This window comes from Venturia canescens, chromosome 2 (genome assembly GCF_019457755.1).
Source record: "Venturia canescens isolate UGA chromosome 2, ASM1945775v1, whole genome shotgun sequence".
In the NCBI taxonomy this organism is placed as follows: domain Eukaryota; kingdom Metazoa; phylum Arthropoda; class Insecta; order Hymenoptera; family Ichneumonidae; genus Venturia; species Venturia canescens.
In genome coordinates, this window is record NC_057422.1 from 22,625,879 (window position 1) to 22,641,967 (window position 16,089).

Below are 16,089 nucleotides of genomic sequence, written 5' to 3' on the forward strand. Positions count from 1 at the left end.
TCCATTGCGCATTAAATATCTTTATTTTTTTTACTATTTTGTACTGAATCGCCATTTCTTCGTTAACTCTACATACGAAAATGAATTATCAATAATAAACTTTGAAACCCTATAATTAAACTAAACCTAACGAAAAAAAATAATAAACCCGTTATTGTACAATTCCTATCATTTACCATTGCACTTTCCAAGTAATACGAAATGAGCTTAAAACAATCGATTTTTCATTCGAAAGTGCCATAAATATGCCAATGATGTTGATGTTTTACTGTAAATACTTCCAAGTAGGTTTTATAATTTTCATCCAAAAATTTCGTGCAAACCGAGGCCCCAGGCTTGAAGTTGAACTTCAGCCTTGCAAAAGAAAAGTGCAAACGTGTACAATTTTTCGTAGCATTATACGTATTCAACAAATAACAAAGTGCCTATTGCAAAGTAACGATTCCCGGTGTTCTCAACTCTTATGTTTCACTGACCTTTCAAAAGTTGAATTGTTATTTTATATACTCGTCATGAATACGAGATCTCTCATTACGTATCAACCATGATCCTCGAGGTAACACTTGTTTTAATTTTTAAATTATTATTACGTCTACCCGTATCTTCCTTCTTTGCTCGCTTTCTTTTCTCTCTCTCTCTCTTTCTCTTCGCTGCGAACACGAAGCTTGCAACCAGCTTACACATACATAAATATCCACACACATTCATACATGCATACATACATACGAGTACGGTGCGCGCAAAGTACGGATTACCAAGAAAGCTTGTAAAGTTACACTCAGTGTCAAATTGATCTCATGAGTTCTTAGTTGTTTTATCTGTTTTTCATTTATCGTTATTAATTATGCCGTATATTCTAGCGTTACTAAAGCTTTTTCAATCATATGCCATTGATGATCTCGTGCCAGGATGTACGACGGGGCACTAAGAGTTCAACTTGAGAAATCTTAAAATAACCCCTTCCTTCTCCCTCTACGAAATAGTACTTTTCCTTCCCCTCTTTCGTGCCCGTAGATATAAAATTATTTGACTGGGAGACAAGATATCGAGCAGGGTCCGAGCAGTCACGCAGACCGATTGACATCTGTCGTCGATTTGAAAATCTCTGTCGCTATCAATACATTCAATCGCAATTAGTTTCTGACTCACCGAATCATCAATCCAACAGACACGTGCAGTCTCGTGCCGAAAATTACCGCCTATACTTTATTACCATATTCATATGTTTGACGCGCAATTGAATATAAAATATTCCGCGTCTCTGTTGTGTCGTGTCAACAGAGGACGAACAGTACTGTCCTATTTTTTTTTCAACAGACTTTCTTTGCTAGCAAAACATTCGATCGAGAATCATCTCGTTGAGGGTCATGTAACATAAGTGATTTATTCGATATTATATATGGCAAAATTTCTGTTTTTGTGTTAGATTTTTTAAGTGGTTTTTCGAAAAATGCGAAACATCCAATCAATTTGACTGCTTACTTCGAACCTGACATTATTTTCAAATTCCGAGGAACTGATTGATCGTTTTAGTATTCTCGAAAATCCACTGATTAAAGTACCTTAACTAGTTTTCCCCCTCCTGGTCGCATCTCTTCCTTTTTCGCGATAAATTAATTCAATAATTAATAACTTTAACAATGCAATAACCACCGGAAGAACTTCTCAAATAATCGGGGGTTAAACAAAAATTAGCAAAACTCTTCTGATCTCCCTTTGAAACGTTGACCGAGGCCCGAACCCGATGTACACAATTTTTATAAAATTCGTGTCGTAGATTATCAATTTTACAACGATGAGTCAATGATTAATCATGAAAATCGAAAGACGGAATGTTCCTTCGGTTCGATTACTCAAACTTCATCGTATGCGTTTTACGTTTCGCAACGTTTACACAAAAGAGAAGCAGCCCCATAAGTCTCATATTTCACACGTGATAAAATCGTCACTCAATTTTCTGTTTATATGTAGTTCAGATGTAATCGATATTATTCATACTTCTTAGATATCTACGGCAAAAGTACTTTAGAAGCCCATTCCTCTAGTTTACGATAAATCTAATCCGGCGATTCCGCAGCTATGTAGCAAATGACATTTGTTCTTGAATTTTAATGCAAATCCTGATTTCGCCAATGTTTTTCTACGGATACACGTGGCAAGAGGACCAGTTTTCTGCTGTCAGTGCATTCATGTCGAGTGGGACTCTTTATTATTGCATCAACGATTTTGTTGACTTGTCGTTTGCGACAAATTTATGTCAACAGCAGCTTAAATAGCATACAAAACTATCTTAGAATCATCCGTTTGGTGACGTCAAGATTCGTTATCGAAGAAAAAAGAAAAATGTAATGTTATAGCAAAATATCATTTTACGAAATGATAGCATAGAATTCATAAAATTCATGACGCCAAAATGTGAAATGGTAAATCAATAAAAGAAACTAAATATGACTTTCACACCATTGTGTGCGTGCTGATTAAAAAAAAAAAAAAATTCATTCCATTATAGATCGGGAACAATCATCACGTTGTTAACGATCAGATCATTAGTTGGATTCCGACTCGACGTGAAGAACTCTGAATATTTTTATGGGATGACATTCTAAATGACTTTTGACATAACGGTATCGATTATTATTCATCAATGAATAAAATGAATGTTTCTGGTAAACGGGAAAACGGGAGTACGTCAACGGATGTTTGTATTCAAATGTAATAATATGGGATATATTATTGTCATTGGTAGTTAGCAGTAGAGTGAAATTTGTGAGCCTCGATTATTCGATTCGAAGGTTTTGACGACGGAATGGTGAATTTTATTTTTTTATGACCCGAAAACCATACTTCATAATTTTCAATTACCAGATGCATCCGTCAGATACCATTTTTCTTGGTAAATTTAAGCGAAATAAATACGACGATTCGTTGATTGACTGAGAATTCGCTCGGTGACACTCAAACACGCGTTTACCGGCAAGACGAGGCTGCGAAGTTTTAGCATCTCGCGTTTTACTTCTTCTAATTGGACAAATAAAAGAATACAGAAATCATTTGTTCAGTCTTGAAATTAAATTAAACTCTAATTCGTTCGAGCAATGCCACAGACATTAGACAATTTTTTTTGATCGCCGTTTTTTTAAGTTTCATCGTCCGTGTTTATTGTTTGATATTTCGAATGATTATATTTACAATTATGTCCGTTACATTTACAACTATATTATCGTTTGTTACAAAGAACAAAAACTAGCGTGTGCTCCAAGTTTGTGGCTGTGTCGATTGTTCGATACTCGAATAATAAGTTACTAACGGGTGTTTGTTCAACGAAATCCTCAGTCAATAAACCGAGCTTCGTACGCCCATTTTTCGCGGATTCACCAACGTGATAACGACAATTAGAAAGGGAATCTGCTGGATAATGGACATGATTATTCCGTTGGCTCGGAGTAAAATTTAAGTAAACACGATCTATGTGCTCTTATGGGCAAGAGAACGAATTGGACAGTCGTTAATCTGGCTCAATCGCATTGTTTTTGTTCGTTAATAATTGTTCTAAAAACACGAAAGCAGCCTATCGAAAATTTCTACATGTGCTTCGATATATTTGTTTTTTTTTGTTCTCTTTCGCTTTTCTAAGCTAATGGTTACTTTGATCGTAGGATCTCTGCGCAATGAATTTCAGTGGGAAATCATATACGCCAATTGATGTAGTGGTGATACTTTGGCTCCAGTTGCAATTTGACGTCTTCAAGAGAAACAATCTCTTTGTATTCATTGCGACGCAACTGATCTGCTTTATCCGTCTCATTATCATCATCATCATCATCATTATCATCATCATCATCATTATCATCATCATCATCATCTTCATCATCGTCGTCCTCGTCCAAGTCATCCTCGGCTGTGTCATCATTCGAGACTGAGAAAAGTCACAATGTTATCGTCGTTGCTTAGTAAACTTAGCCTTTTTTAAATTTATTTATTTGCGCGTCGATTGGAAAATCCATACAAACTATAAAACCTCACTCGACTAGGACACGGCTCTTAACGAGAGTCTAAATTTGCATGGAAATTGGAAACCCGGAGCACGCTGCGAGGCTAATGAAGAAAAAAGACAAAAAAAAAGGGATGTAGAGAGATCAAGGGCCTCAGAATCTTTAATTTTATTTAGTTTTCCTTTCAATTTCGTCGCTTTACTGATCTAGCATACAATATTGGTAGAGAAAAGATACGGAGTAGACAGATAAAGAAACAAAAATTTAATTCTCCGAGTTTGCGAATGCCAAGATAATTCGCGCTCAGAATTTCCAGTCACCAATCGCTGGAACCAATCAAGTCGCCAGGCGTTTACGAAGGAAAAAGACAAACAAAGCTTGGTCTAGTAAATCGCAAACAGTCAAAAACACAACATGTTGCTACGATCCGTCTGTTGTAACGGAATCAGAGCGAAGAAAAGTTGATACATGAGAAAGAGTTTTGTTAATTAAGTTTTAAACGGTTGGATAGACAAAAGAGACGATTAGGTAAAACACATAACGATTAAAGTGTTTAAATGTGAATTCACTCATCATTCGTCGATCACGATATTAATCACGAATTTGTGAAGAGGCTAAGAAATCAAGAGGAATAATTCAATGGAAAAAGGTATGAACGTTTATCGCATACTCGCTGGAAAGAACACATTTTAAACGGATCATTGTGAACGACAGGAGTAGAATAAACGAAAGATGGAAAAGGAATAACAAATAGCCAACATATAACATAGAGGTTTACTCCGTGGCTTTATCGAGATCGTAGCCATCCGTTAAAAATCCTTGTTCCATGTATTAAAAGGAGAAAGAAGAAAAAACGGTGCATCATTTTTCCGGATACTCCCAACAATCCTCTCTCTTGTCTTTCAGCCGAAAACTGTTTGTTTTTCTACGCAGCTGTTCCAACACATCAAGGGCAAAAAAATGTAGCGGCAGAGCAGAATTAGCAGGTGGCCATCGCGCTTCCGATATTTATCCAGGTATGAGCCAGAAGCAATGTCAGCAAAGTCCAAAACAAGCGGTTTACGAGGGCGCAAAAGCCATTTGTTTTTTTCCTCAGTTTGTTCGACCATTCGGCAAGGTTTTTGTCGAATAGTCGGAAGAGACGAGTAATAACAGAGGTGCATATTTTCAAGCGGTAAAAAGCGATTTGAAAGATAAAAGGGGTAAAGTTTTTTTGCTCGGGTCCTGCAGGAAAAACGTTATTTTGCAAAGCAATTAGCAGTATTCGAAGCGAAGCAATTTTTCCGTCTATCTCATCTCAACAACTTACCTCGTTGAGTGTTGTTAAGTTTTTTCACCCAGAGCCCCGGCAGCCTTGGAAACATTCATATCGACGTTGATCTCCTCATCGATCCTCGCTGCCCTCGGGTTATCGTCAACTCCAATAATCTCTTTGTTGCCAAGGATTCTCTCGATGTCAACCGAGTTGGTGAATCGCGCAATTTCTTCGTTCACCATTGCAACGGAGATGTCCAACTTTCCAGGATCCCTGGCACGTTCTTTCTGGGCATTGGTGCCAACGTCGACTCTCGCGCAAACAGAGGAACACTCAGAATCGATGCCTGAATCGAGGCTCTCCTGAAAATTTTCCGAGCGATGATTGCTCGGATCTAAACCATTGTCCTCGGAAATCGAAGCTGTAGTTTCTTCAATACCAGAATCCTGACTATTCCTGTGCGCGTTCCTCGAATTTTCAATGAATAAATTAGCATTGGAGGACTGTCCGGACTCGTAATAACAGTCCATCATCATCGGACTCATCGTATCGTCCTCGGAAACTCGAATCTTCGTGACAATCGCGTTTCCTATTTCCTTCGAAAGAGTTGCACCGTCGATATCGGTCATTTTGAAAATGAGTTCTTCGCTGAATTCCCCGCTCATAACGTCTGGTGTACCGACTCTCGTTTCGATGCTTTCGACGTTAAGATAAGGAGTGAGATTCGATTCGGGGCTCGCTCGTACGAAGGGAACTTCTTCTTCTATTTTAAACGAAGCCTCATTGAAACTTGTATTCGTAGTTTCAAAGATATTTTCGATCATCGAATTTCTCATTGCTACGTCATCGATCATCGTGTCGTTCCCCGGTGGTATTTCCGTCAAATCGTTTAACGAGGTGTTGCCATTTCTGTTATCGTCGACCGATAGTTTACCCAAATAGCCTGAATCCTCGGACAACGAGCTCGAGACTTGTTCTATCGAAGCTGGCACGTAATCCTCATCGTCGACCGAAACTACGGCGATTCTCGTAATAGCAAATTCACTTTTCAGTGCACCCGTGTTTGTTGGTGCGTCAACGACTGACTGCAAACTTGGTTGTTCCTCTAAGAGATCACTCTCGTCGATTGCTTTTGAATCTTTTTCACTGCTAACGGCTTTATCCCGACTGAAATCAACTCCACCGAAAATATTGTTCGAGCTAATGGCCAAACCGCTAAAACAGACTGGAAGTCGTTGGTTCGATTGGACCGTCGACGAAACGATCGTTTCGAGTGGTAAAAATTCCTCTATAGTATCGGTCTGATCAGCTTCGTTCACAGCCGCAATTATTCCGATCTCAACATTTTCAAAGTCATATTTTTTGTCTTTCGAATGAACGATCGTTTTCTCGTTCGAACAATTTTCTGTGTTATTAAACTCCGGTAATCGATTTACGCTTGTCATCGAGATTTCTGTGTTTTCTTCATTGGTTTTCAGTTGCTGGAGATCAATCACCGCTTCAGGCACTATGGCCGGGTTATAATTAGAGTATTCCGCCGAGATGTTCGAAGGATGCTCGTTCTCGGATTTGGCTCTTCCAAGAATCGCGCTCGTGGCAATGAGATTTTCTTCGTCCTTGAGCGTCTCCGAGCTCGAGATGATCGCACCGTCATCATTATCATCGTGCTTATTATTATCATTGTTAAATTGTGTTGTAAAAAAATTATGTACATCGCCCGTGCTGCCTAATGTATGTACATCATTAACGCCGCCGCCACCGTCGCTGCTTATTATATCACATGTTACTTTACAATGGGAAGAATTCTTACAACTAGGGTCATTAATACTGTCTGTCGTGCTGCTGCTGCTATCACATTTTATTCCCGCTTTATTCTCATCCTCGACATGAACATCCAAGTTTTTTTCTCTCGATAAATTGTTCTCACGAACCTCGAGGTTCATTTCTATCGTCTCGAGAATCGAATACTCCGGTATGTCTTTCAATTTCGGATAAACGATCGTTTTAGACTCAGAAACAAGGCTCGGATTGTCTGTAACGTCGACCAAGTTTTCTCTTTCATCGGCCGACGGAGACTCATCGATTGCGTCTTTCCTATCAACATCTTTGATATTTTTCTCATTCTGCAGACTCTCAGGTAACATTCTATCGTCGCTTATCCTAAAAATTTGTTCATCATTTGTTTCATCATAAATGTCCCCAAGGAATTCATCGGTGCTCGTTTCGTCGTGCAAAATATTTGATTTCGAAGTACTTTCCACATTTTCCCTCTCGTTTTCCTCTGCTTTGAGGGTCTCCTCGCGCGATCCAATATTTTGAACACAAATTGATTGCATACTCGACAATTGTGGTATACTGAGTGACTTTACGGGATCCAATTTGATCGTCGATCTCGAAGCATCCGACACGCTTCGGTGTAGGGTCGGATGACTTTCCGAATTTTCCGTTGTACCCTTCGATGGGTTTCGACCATCCCGCAGATACTGTTGAAATTTGTCACCCAACGCTATCATACTATTTACACGATCCTGAATAGGATTCTTTGTTTCAGTTTTTTCGGCGTACGTACTAGCGGAGAAAAAACTTCCCGGATGTTGAAAAAGACCGAGTAATCTCTCAAGACTGGTTGCTTGTCGCGGCGGTTGTTCCGGCTTTTTTGATCTCAAATCGTAAGACGCGATTATCTCATTTCGCAGAGACTCGCTGCCCTTCATAGAAGTATTTACTTTGGTTTCTACACGTTCTGAGCTCGAAATTACGTTTATATTTGTTATTTCTGGAACGCTGGGTACGATATCGGTTTTATCATTTACCGAATTACCGAACGAGTCCGAAACGTCTTGGTTAATCGTGTTCTCATTGCCGGCCGTGATTTCGCCGTCGTTACTCGTATCTTTTTCGACTTCTGTCAACTTCTCCGTAGCTTGGGTTGCTTCATTAATATCGACATTAACAGGTACTTGGTTGCGTTTTATCTTCACGCTCGCTTCATCTTCGAGATCCTCCGTTTCTTCGTGATTATTTTTGGTTTCGTTCTCCGAAGGCTGTTCTTCCGGATTTTTCTCGCCTGCTGGTGGCGCCGCTTTGATCGTATTCTCCAGGTCGATGTTGATTCCAGGGCAACTGTCAGTTTGACCTACGGGATTGTGGGACTCGTAGGATCGAACGTTGGATCTGAAGACGCTGTCAGAATCGTCGGAATCAATGCTCATCTCGGCTCTATGAATTTTATAATTGAAGCCAATGGTTACATTGGCGTTTGCGGATGTTACGACGGATTTACTTGAGCTCGAGGCGGTGCTCGTGGATTCGACAACGGTTACGCGGAAACGAGACGAAACACCGGATGACAGAGGGGAAAAACGAGTCGGTGAAGAACTTAACGAGGATGGTGTTACGGGGGATGTGGATGCTGAGGAATTTGTTGAACTGAGGGAATTCTCGCATACGCGTGAGACGACAAAACGACTACGGGACGGACTTGGAATCGGGCTTGCAACGGGAGATGGGATTGGAGAGGGGGCTGGCGAACGTAAACGTCCACCGTTCGTACGCTTTGGTTCCAGCATCGATCTCGTTGTTATATCGTTGATCGAATTTGGCGCTACCGACGGCGGTGAACGCGGCAGTGTCTGACATGTCAGCGAGATCTTACGAGAGTTAACGCTAGATAATCTGCTACGATGCTGAGGACTACCGGACTCCTCGGTGCTTTCATCCGTCGATGTTGGCTCCTCGTTTCTCGCGCAATACTTCCGTATCTCTTTCACGAGATCCAAGTATTGATCCATCGTCGTGGGCTTCGTACTCCATGGCGTTGGATCCAAATCCAATTGCGTCACGCAGGGATTCCTTTTCATCGCGAATGACAGAGCTGCCAATCCTTCCATCTGGATATTGTTGTCACGCAAATCTATCCTCTGTTGACAAATTCAATATTTCCGTTATTCGACAGACCGTTTTATTATAGCGAATGAAAAATTGACGATACATTTTTTCCATTTATCTCTCATTTTATTTTATTTTATTTTCCCCATTACGAATCATTTATGTCTTGTTAAATATTTGATTTTTATTTTTCGATTTATGTTTTGTTTGTACCTGCAAAGATCGATTTTTCTCGATTATTCCCGCCAGCAAAAGCGCTCCTTTACACGTCACGTTCGTCGATTGCATACCTAACTGCAGCAAACTCCGAGACTTGATCAAAGGCTCTTGTGCCAATTCAAATATCTCATTACCTACGACGTTTTTGCCAATATTGAGGGTCTCGAGGCTCCGAGATTGTGCCTAAAGCATCAAGTACTTTCAATTATTACAGAAACGTTAAATATTAATTCACTAAACATCATGCGCATGCAATAATTAGTTGAAAAAAAATGACACTTGAATACTGAACTATCTTTAGCGAAATTCATCACTTTTAATCGAAATAACGACGAGAAATAGAAAAAAGAAATTTCAAGCATTACGAAGTAAAGTTATAAGCGGGTGGTTGAATTTTATTTCGTATTAATTATATAGTGAAAACCATTTTATCTTAGACTCGACAAATGTGGCAGTGCAAAATGGTTTGAGGAATTTAGCAAAATTCGCGCACTTCCGACTGAGCTGCACCACCGATCGTTACATCAATGGTTCGTAAACGGCAAATTTGTGAAAGAAACCGAAGCGTCGAAGAATATTGAGAAAAAAAAATCCACAATAATCCGGCTACTGTTTCTAAAGGCAGACAGCACTAAATCAAATTGTCTACGATGACAATGAAGATGAGACGAGAAATGGTGAGTATTGTGGGTAAAGTTTGCATATGTATGAAGACAGTTACGCACTATAGCTTCAGAGAAATATGTTGACGAGCTCCTTGTAAGATCATTATTCCACAAGACAAGGATACTAAGACCTTTGCCGTTTGTGCATTCGCCCGACTGAGCAACGAGTCCGTCCATTAGATCACGAACGCCCTCGTCCTTGATGTGATTGTTACTGGATGGAGAGAGAGAGAGAGAGAGAGAGAGAGAAAGAAAGAAACACAAAAAAATCCATACGAATGTCAAAAATAATTCGTTGGAAACAAAACGAGAGACAAATGTTCCACAGTCATATCGTACGTGTTAATTAGATGTATATAGAAAATTCGCACCGGTAGCGATCTCGATACGCTGATCATTTATTTGTTTGAGATTCAATTGAAAAAAAAAGAAGAGGAGCATGAGGTTTTAATGAACGATGGCTAATTTTATCTTTTTGCTAATCGCACGCACCTAATATCTAGCAGCTGCAAGTGATTATTAACCCTCAAAAGCGCACCAAGCTGTATCGCATCTTCCTGCTCGAAACCGTTATCCGCCAGGTGCAGCTCTTTTAATCCAGTATTCATTTTTAAAGCTGCAACTGTGAACAAAAATATATACGAGAGGTCATTTATTATGTGCGAAAAGAAGCTCTGGAAATGATTTGCGGAGATTCTGGAGGAAGTTACGACTAATCTGTGACTGAATTGAAACTCAGTTGTGCAAAATTTATTCGAAGAAATTTTCACAAAGAAACTCGACTGATAGTTTTTTCTCATTACTCGATACTCTGCGGTTCTTCGAAGGTTCATTCATTTGTACTTTCAATATCTTTATTACTATTGTTACTCGGATTTTAACGATCCAACAGTTCACACTGTATATAAACTAAGAATAAGATTGAGCTGTTGAGTTTTAAGAAATCGTCCCATCAATAAAAAATGTTTTTATAATACATATTTTTAATACATACCTAATATGAGAAAAGCTCTTCCAGCAAGACCACAATTTTCTAATTTAAGCACGTGCAAGTGCGACACCAGTTGGAGCGGTCGTTTCAAAATGTTCATGTGTTGCTGTGTTAAGGTTATATCCCTCGCTTCGAACTGTTCGAGACACGTTGTCTGTAATAAAATAGACATTCAGACAATCAATTCGATTCATAGCTAATATTTTTTTTTTCACCCTTCAGTCCTTCGGGAATTTGATTCGATATAAGAAAATTTTCATTTTCTTAATCTTGATGAAATACTTGTTAATATTCCGATGAATAACAATAGTTTTCACCATATTGTTGGCAAAAAATTTTTTCATTAAGGAGGGTGGCTACATTCGTCAAAATGATAAGAAATTGATCAAATTTGGTGATAATGTTCTTCAACGTCAAGTGCGAAGACACAGTTTTTTTTCAAAATTTTCTTCTACTTAGTTAGCGAGTAATTACGCATTAAAGCAGATTTTTTATGCCCGGAATGTATACCTATATATATGAAGCTTATACACGTGAACTTTAGTGATCAATCACTCGATAACTGTACAGAAGAAAAATCTTAAAAAATTTGTATTCTCAAATTTGGCACTAAAGAATATGTTCACCAAATTTTATTAAATTCTTATAATTTTGAAATTTTTAATGTATTTAACATGGTTTAGCATGGCAACATTGTATCGTCGCTAGCCACTCTCCTTAATCCTTCGAATTTGGTTGGTTCTTATTTTGAAAAAAATCAGAACGGATTGGACCTCGTAATTTTGACCTTTTCTTTGAGACAGATTAAGCATGAGCATAAACTCCGAGGAGAGCTGTTCGGAACATCATTAACGACGATCCATTTCGTGTATATTTTGTAAAAGTTATCGCGCTGATTCAGCGAGGATGAAATTTAATGATAAAAGAATGGCATACCTTTTTTATCATTAGAGCGCAAGCTTGCCATCCTCGCGCTCCAATGTTGCGATTATTCGACATATTCAAATGTCTGGCTGATTGATAATACTCGAGCATGTCGAACAATATCGTAGCACTCTGAAAACAAAAGATAAGACATTTTCGTTATAAAATCATGCGCTCCTTTGTTTCGCTTTCACTGTTTTTTTCGTTTGCTTTTTTTTTCGTAACGTTTCTTCGGTCTTTTGATCGTTCGCCAATAAATGTTACCTCATCATCTAACGACGATGATTCAACGTCGATTTTCTCAAATTGTACTCTTTTCAGCAACTCCTCGAGTGGCTCGCAGCGAGGCGGGTCTAAACACTCGTTCTTCAAGCTAAGTTCCGGACAACGATCATCATCAGAAATATCCAATTTCTATGAACAACGAATAAGTTGATTACATCATTTCATTTTTATTTTCATTATTTTTCAGTTTTATTTTCGTTCACTTTCGCTCATGATTATCCACAACTCCCTCCGATTCGGTTTTCTCTTATACATTCGCCCAATGTGAATGTGGATGAACGAGGATATGATCGTGAATGAGATCCATTCATACTCTACCAGCGAAGAAAGCACACTTTTCTTTTCTTTTGTTTTTCGTTTCAATTATTTTACCTCGAGTTGAGCTATGAGATTATCCATTGGCTCGGCACCATGTCGTTGACAGGATGCTTTGTACGACGAGATCAAGTCCTCGGTGTTCACATTCTTGGCTGTGAACAGTTATCTCTCATTAACGTGCGTGATTAGTAAACATTTTATTCTTATATGCCCCACTGCGTTTTCAATCCACGAAACGGTACATGCGCATTGGAAATATATATATATATATAAAAAAAAACCAAAAAAAAAAAACAAGAAAAAATAAAATAAAAAAGAAGAAACGAATAAAATATCGTAACGATTTGGGTTATACGTGATAATCATTTCATTCATTTTTCAATATCTGTTTATTTTTTTATTCGATTTTTCATTACATCCGTTGCATGAATGACACGAAGGTGAGAGGTCGATATAACATTGATGGAAATCGGGATGATTAGTGGGATCAATATGAAAATACAGTGCAGATGTCTGGCAAAAATAATGTATTTCAAATCCACATTAGAAATATTCTGTACAGCAATTCCGTGTTTTTGTTGCTCATTTCCTTTCTATCTTTCATTCTGTGTTGTTGTTTTTATTATTATTATTATTATTTTTTATTTGTATTTATTTACTCCCATAACAACATGAAAGTTGAAAAATCAACAAAATCACATCGGAGAATCATTTTTTCTACAGGTTGCATCGGATAGACTCGGACTACTCTGTCTCACTTAACTTTATTGCTCCGGAGTCCTCTTCGGTCCGCTCTTCGCTCTTTGCTCGCAAGTTACTTAATTATATTCGTAAGTCTAAGCGCCAGGATTGAGATATGCGAATCGGGTGTAGTAGTCTTAAATTCAGTGCGATACACATGACAATGATATATTCGTTTTTGTTTTATCTTCCCAAATATGAATCCTCCAAGCGGTTTTATTTTTATGTCTGATTTTTTAGTCATTCGCTGTGTAGGAAATATTAAAATGAAAGAAACAATTAGATTACAGACTAGACTAGAATCTGAAGGAATAATGCAGACTTGGTACGGTGATAACTTTCACGCGGTATGGATCGCTAGACGGGAGATAAAGAGGTCATAAGGAAATTTGATAAACCCTAACAGATGCAAAATTACACTTTTCACAGTAACTGCTCGAAATTAACATTTGCTCAGTAACTAGACTAATGCTTAAGGCAAAATCTTCCGTTTTTTCCCTTGTGCTCTTGAAATAAGATGAATAAATGATGGAAAAGGGTATTAGAGTTTGAAAACAATGTTGTTGAAATGTGAGAGGAAAATGAAGAAGCACCGCGTAGGAAATTGTAAACGGATGAACGCATTTGACATATGTGTTTCTCTTCCTCTGACAGGTGTACTTAAAATTAGTATACAGTAATGATTGCTAAATCCTTAGCACATTCTTCTGCGCCATTGCAATCTATAAAAAAACCTGACAGTCGGACGATGACGGCTTGTAGTTTTTGGGCTGTTAGTAATGTGCTCTTAACTTGCATAAGTATAACATGTATATAGACGAAGATGAGACAAATAAAAAATCAAAAATAAAGTGAGGAACGGTGGTTGTTTGATTTGTCGAGCTTGTTCGATTTCCTGGGAATTATTCTTTTATTCCATAAACAGATTATATGCCCAATTAAGCAGGCCCATTTATGACTTAACAGGTAACGTTAGATTATATTGCAACCGAATCCTTTCACACAAAAATATTCACTCTTCAGCTCTGCTCGCAAAATTGCCGCTCCCTCTCACAACAAATTCTTGAATTAGAGGCCAAATGTACAAATGATAAACTCCTAACGTCGTTGGCAACAGGGATGCTTGAGAGAAATATCTTGAAGAAGAGTTTCTCACTGTGAAAGATATCGCTTCCCAGACTTGTAGGTAAAATATAGCATACGTCGATGAAAAGAAAAAAAAAAAAAAAGAAAAAAGACATGACAATGCAGAAAGTCAAACCTTCGGAACGACAGAACCGGTGATCCAAGCAACAAATAAAATGATTATGATACAATGTCAAGTTTGAGGTCTGTACTTTGGACCTTGCTGCACAATTATTGATCTTCTCAACCTAGAGACTGAAATGTTCTTCACAAAAATAATGAATTTTCGTTATTCGTATAAAATTGCTGTAACAAGGATACGAGAAACGTTAAGTGTTTCATGTTATAACAAATATACACAAGACTTACAAGTGATTGATGTTTTCGGACAATTTTCCACGATAAACGGGGAATTTTTTAAAATCGGGTCCAGCGAGCGTTGCTGCGATTTGCTCTCAACAAATAATCGTAGCGAAATTGTTATTTTTCTTTGTTACGTCGAGAGGAATGTTGTGTAACGAGTAGAATTTTTTTTGATGACGAAGAATTTTCGTTTTGCGGACTTACCGTGTTCCCATGGATTTGCGGGTTCGAGATAACCCGTGACCAATTGGTTGTCGTCGCTCGGAAAGCTGACTCTTCGATCTCGCGGCGGCCATTTCTTGTGTGTAAGGGCACTGCGAATTTTTTTACCATCGATCAGGTGAAAGGCGCGGCCGTTTGATGTGTATTTCCTATATTTTCTAACGACGTATGTAGTTTTTTTTGACGTTTTTGTCGAATGATTATGAGGTTTTGAGGATGGTGGTGATTCTGGCTGTATTTCGATCGTTTCATTGCATTCCAAGGTCGTTTTTACCGTAGCCCCATCCGTCGTCGTTGTCGTGGTTGTCGTTGCCGCGGTAGTCGTACTTGCGGTCGACGAGTCCACGAAGCTCACCGCTGTTTCGTTAACACCCTCACTCATGTCTCACGATCGATCAAACGCATATTTATTTTCCCCGCTTGCTCTTTTGTCTTGTCTCCTCAACACTCCTTATTTTACTATTTTTTTTCTTCATCAATGATCATTCCCCTATAATTTTGCGATGTCAAAAAAGTAACGCAACTAAATAGTAAATTCGACACTTTTTTTTAAAGCACCAGGGACACACACACATACACTGTCACACACGAGGATACACTGTGCCCGTTCGTTAGTCGCGGGCCTTCTATTAGCACCCATTAAAAACGAACACTTGCGACTTGCTTCTCTCAGCCGCCATGATTGTTGCCGTTTTCACAACCACGATGTATGATTCCGAATTTAGATAGATGGTGGAAACAACACGAACCAGAACAACTGTGTTACTTCGAGCCCATTCCAAGAGTGAGAAAGAACAAATAATCACGCGACCCCGCGACAGAACCTTTTCAACGTAGGTAAACTCTCACTGAAGACAACGAAATGTACGCAACGGAAAGTTTGACGAACAGTGTAGACTTCGAAAGTAAGCATACTGCGCGAGGATGATATGATATGTTATGCAAGGTAATTTTATAATTGGAGCCAAAAGATGGCGCTCAATGTATTCTTCTAAACCTCGTAAAGTGAATGATACTTCATATGTGCTTCATATTCACCAACTGTAATTGTCGTTTTTATATATTTATTTTCTTTTAACAAATTTCATGTTCTATGGGTTT

The 16,089-nt window shown here is 38.6% G+C and overlaps 2 protein-coding genes across 5 annotated transcripts in view; one reads left to right on the plus strand and one right to left on the minus strand.

Annotated features, from left to right (window-relative positions):
* Positions 1-3,780: 3,780 nt before the first annotated feature.
* Positions 3,781-15,904, minus strand: LOC122406262 (uncharacterized). 4 transcript variants are annotated; one of them, XM_043411616.1, is made up of 10 exons: positions 14,971-15,903; positions 12,592-12,689; positions 12,199-12,348; positions 11,947-12,066; positions 11,014-11,164; positions 10,512-10,641; positions 10,080-10,233; positions 9,349-9,537; positions 5,302-9,167; positions 3,781-3,916 (listed from the first exon to the last, which is right to left on the minus strand). In XM_043411616.1, the coding sequence occupies exons 1-9, from the start codon at positions 15,368-15,370 to the stop codon at positions 5,316-5,318; spliced, it is 5,244 nt and encodes a 1,747-aa protein (XP_043267551.1). In that variant the 5' UTR covers positions 15,371-15,903; the 3' UTR covers positions 3,781-3,916; positions 5,302-5,315. The 4 variants fall into 4 exon arrangements, with proteins under 4 accessions (XP_043267551.1, XP_043267552.1, XP_043267553.1 ...); XM_043411617.1 differs by lacking the exon at positions 3,781-3,916 and adding an exon at positions 4,129-5,216 and having other exon boundaries at positions 14,971-15,904; XM_043411618.1 differs by lacking the exon at positions 3,781-3,916 and having other exon boundaries at positions 4,129-9,167; positions 14,971-15,080; positions 15,263-15,384.
* Nadsyn (NAD synthetase) overlaps positions 15,903-16,089 on the plus strand; it is a 30,883-nt gene continuing 30,696 nt past the window's right edge. The window contains exon 1 of the mRNA XM_043411623.1: positions 15,903-15,934. Coding sequence (XP_043267558.1) covers positions 15,918-15,934 — 17 coding nt within the window. The 5' untranslated portion in view covers positions 15,903-15,917. The remainder of the gene's footprint in view (positions 15,935-16,089) is intronic.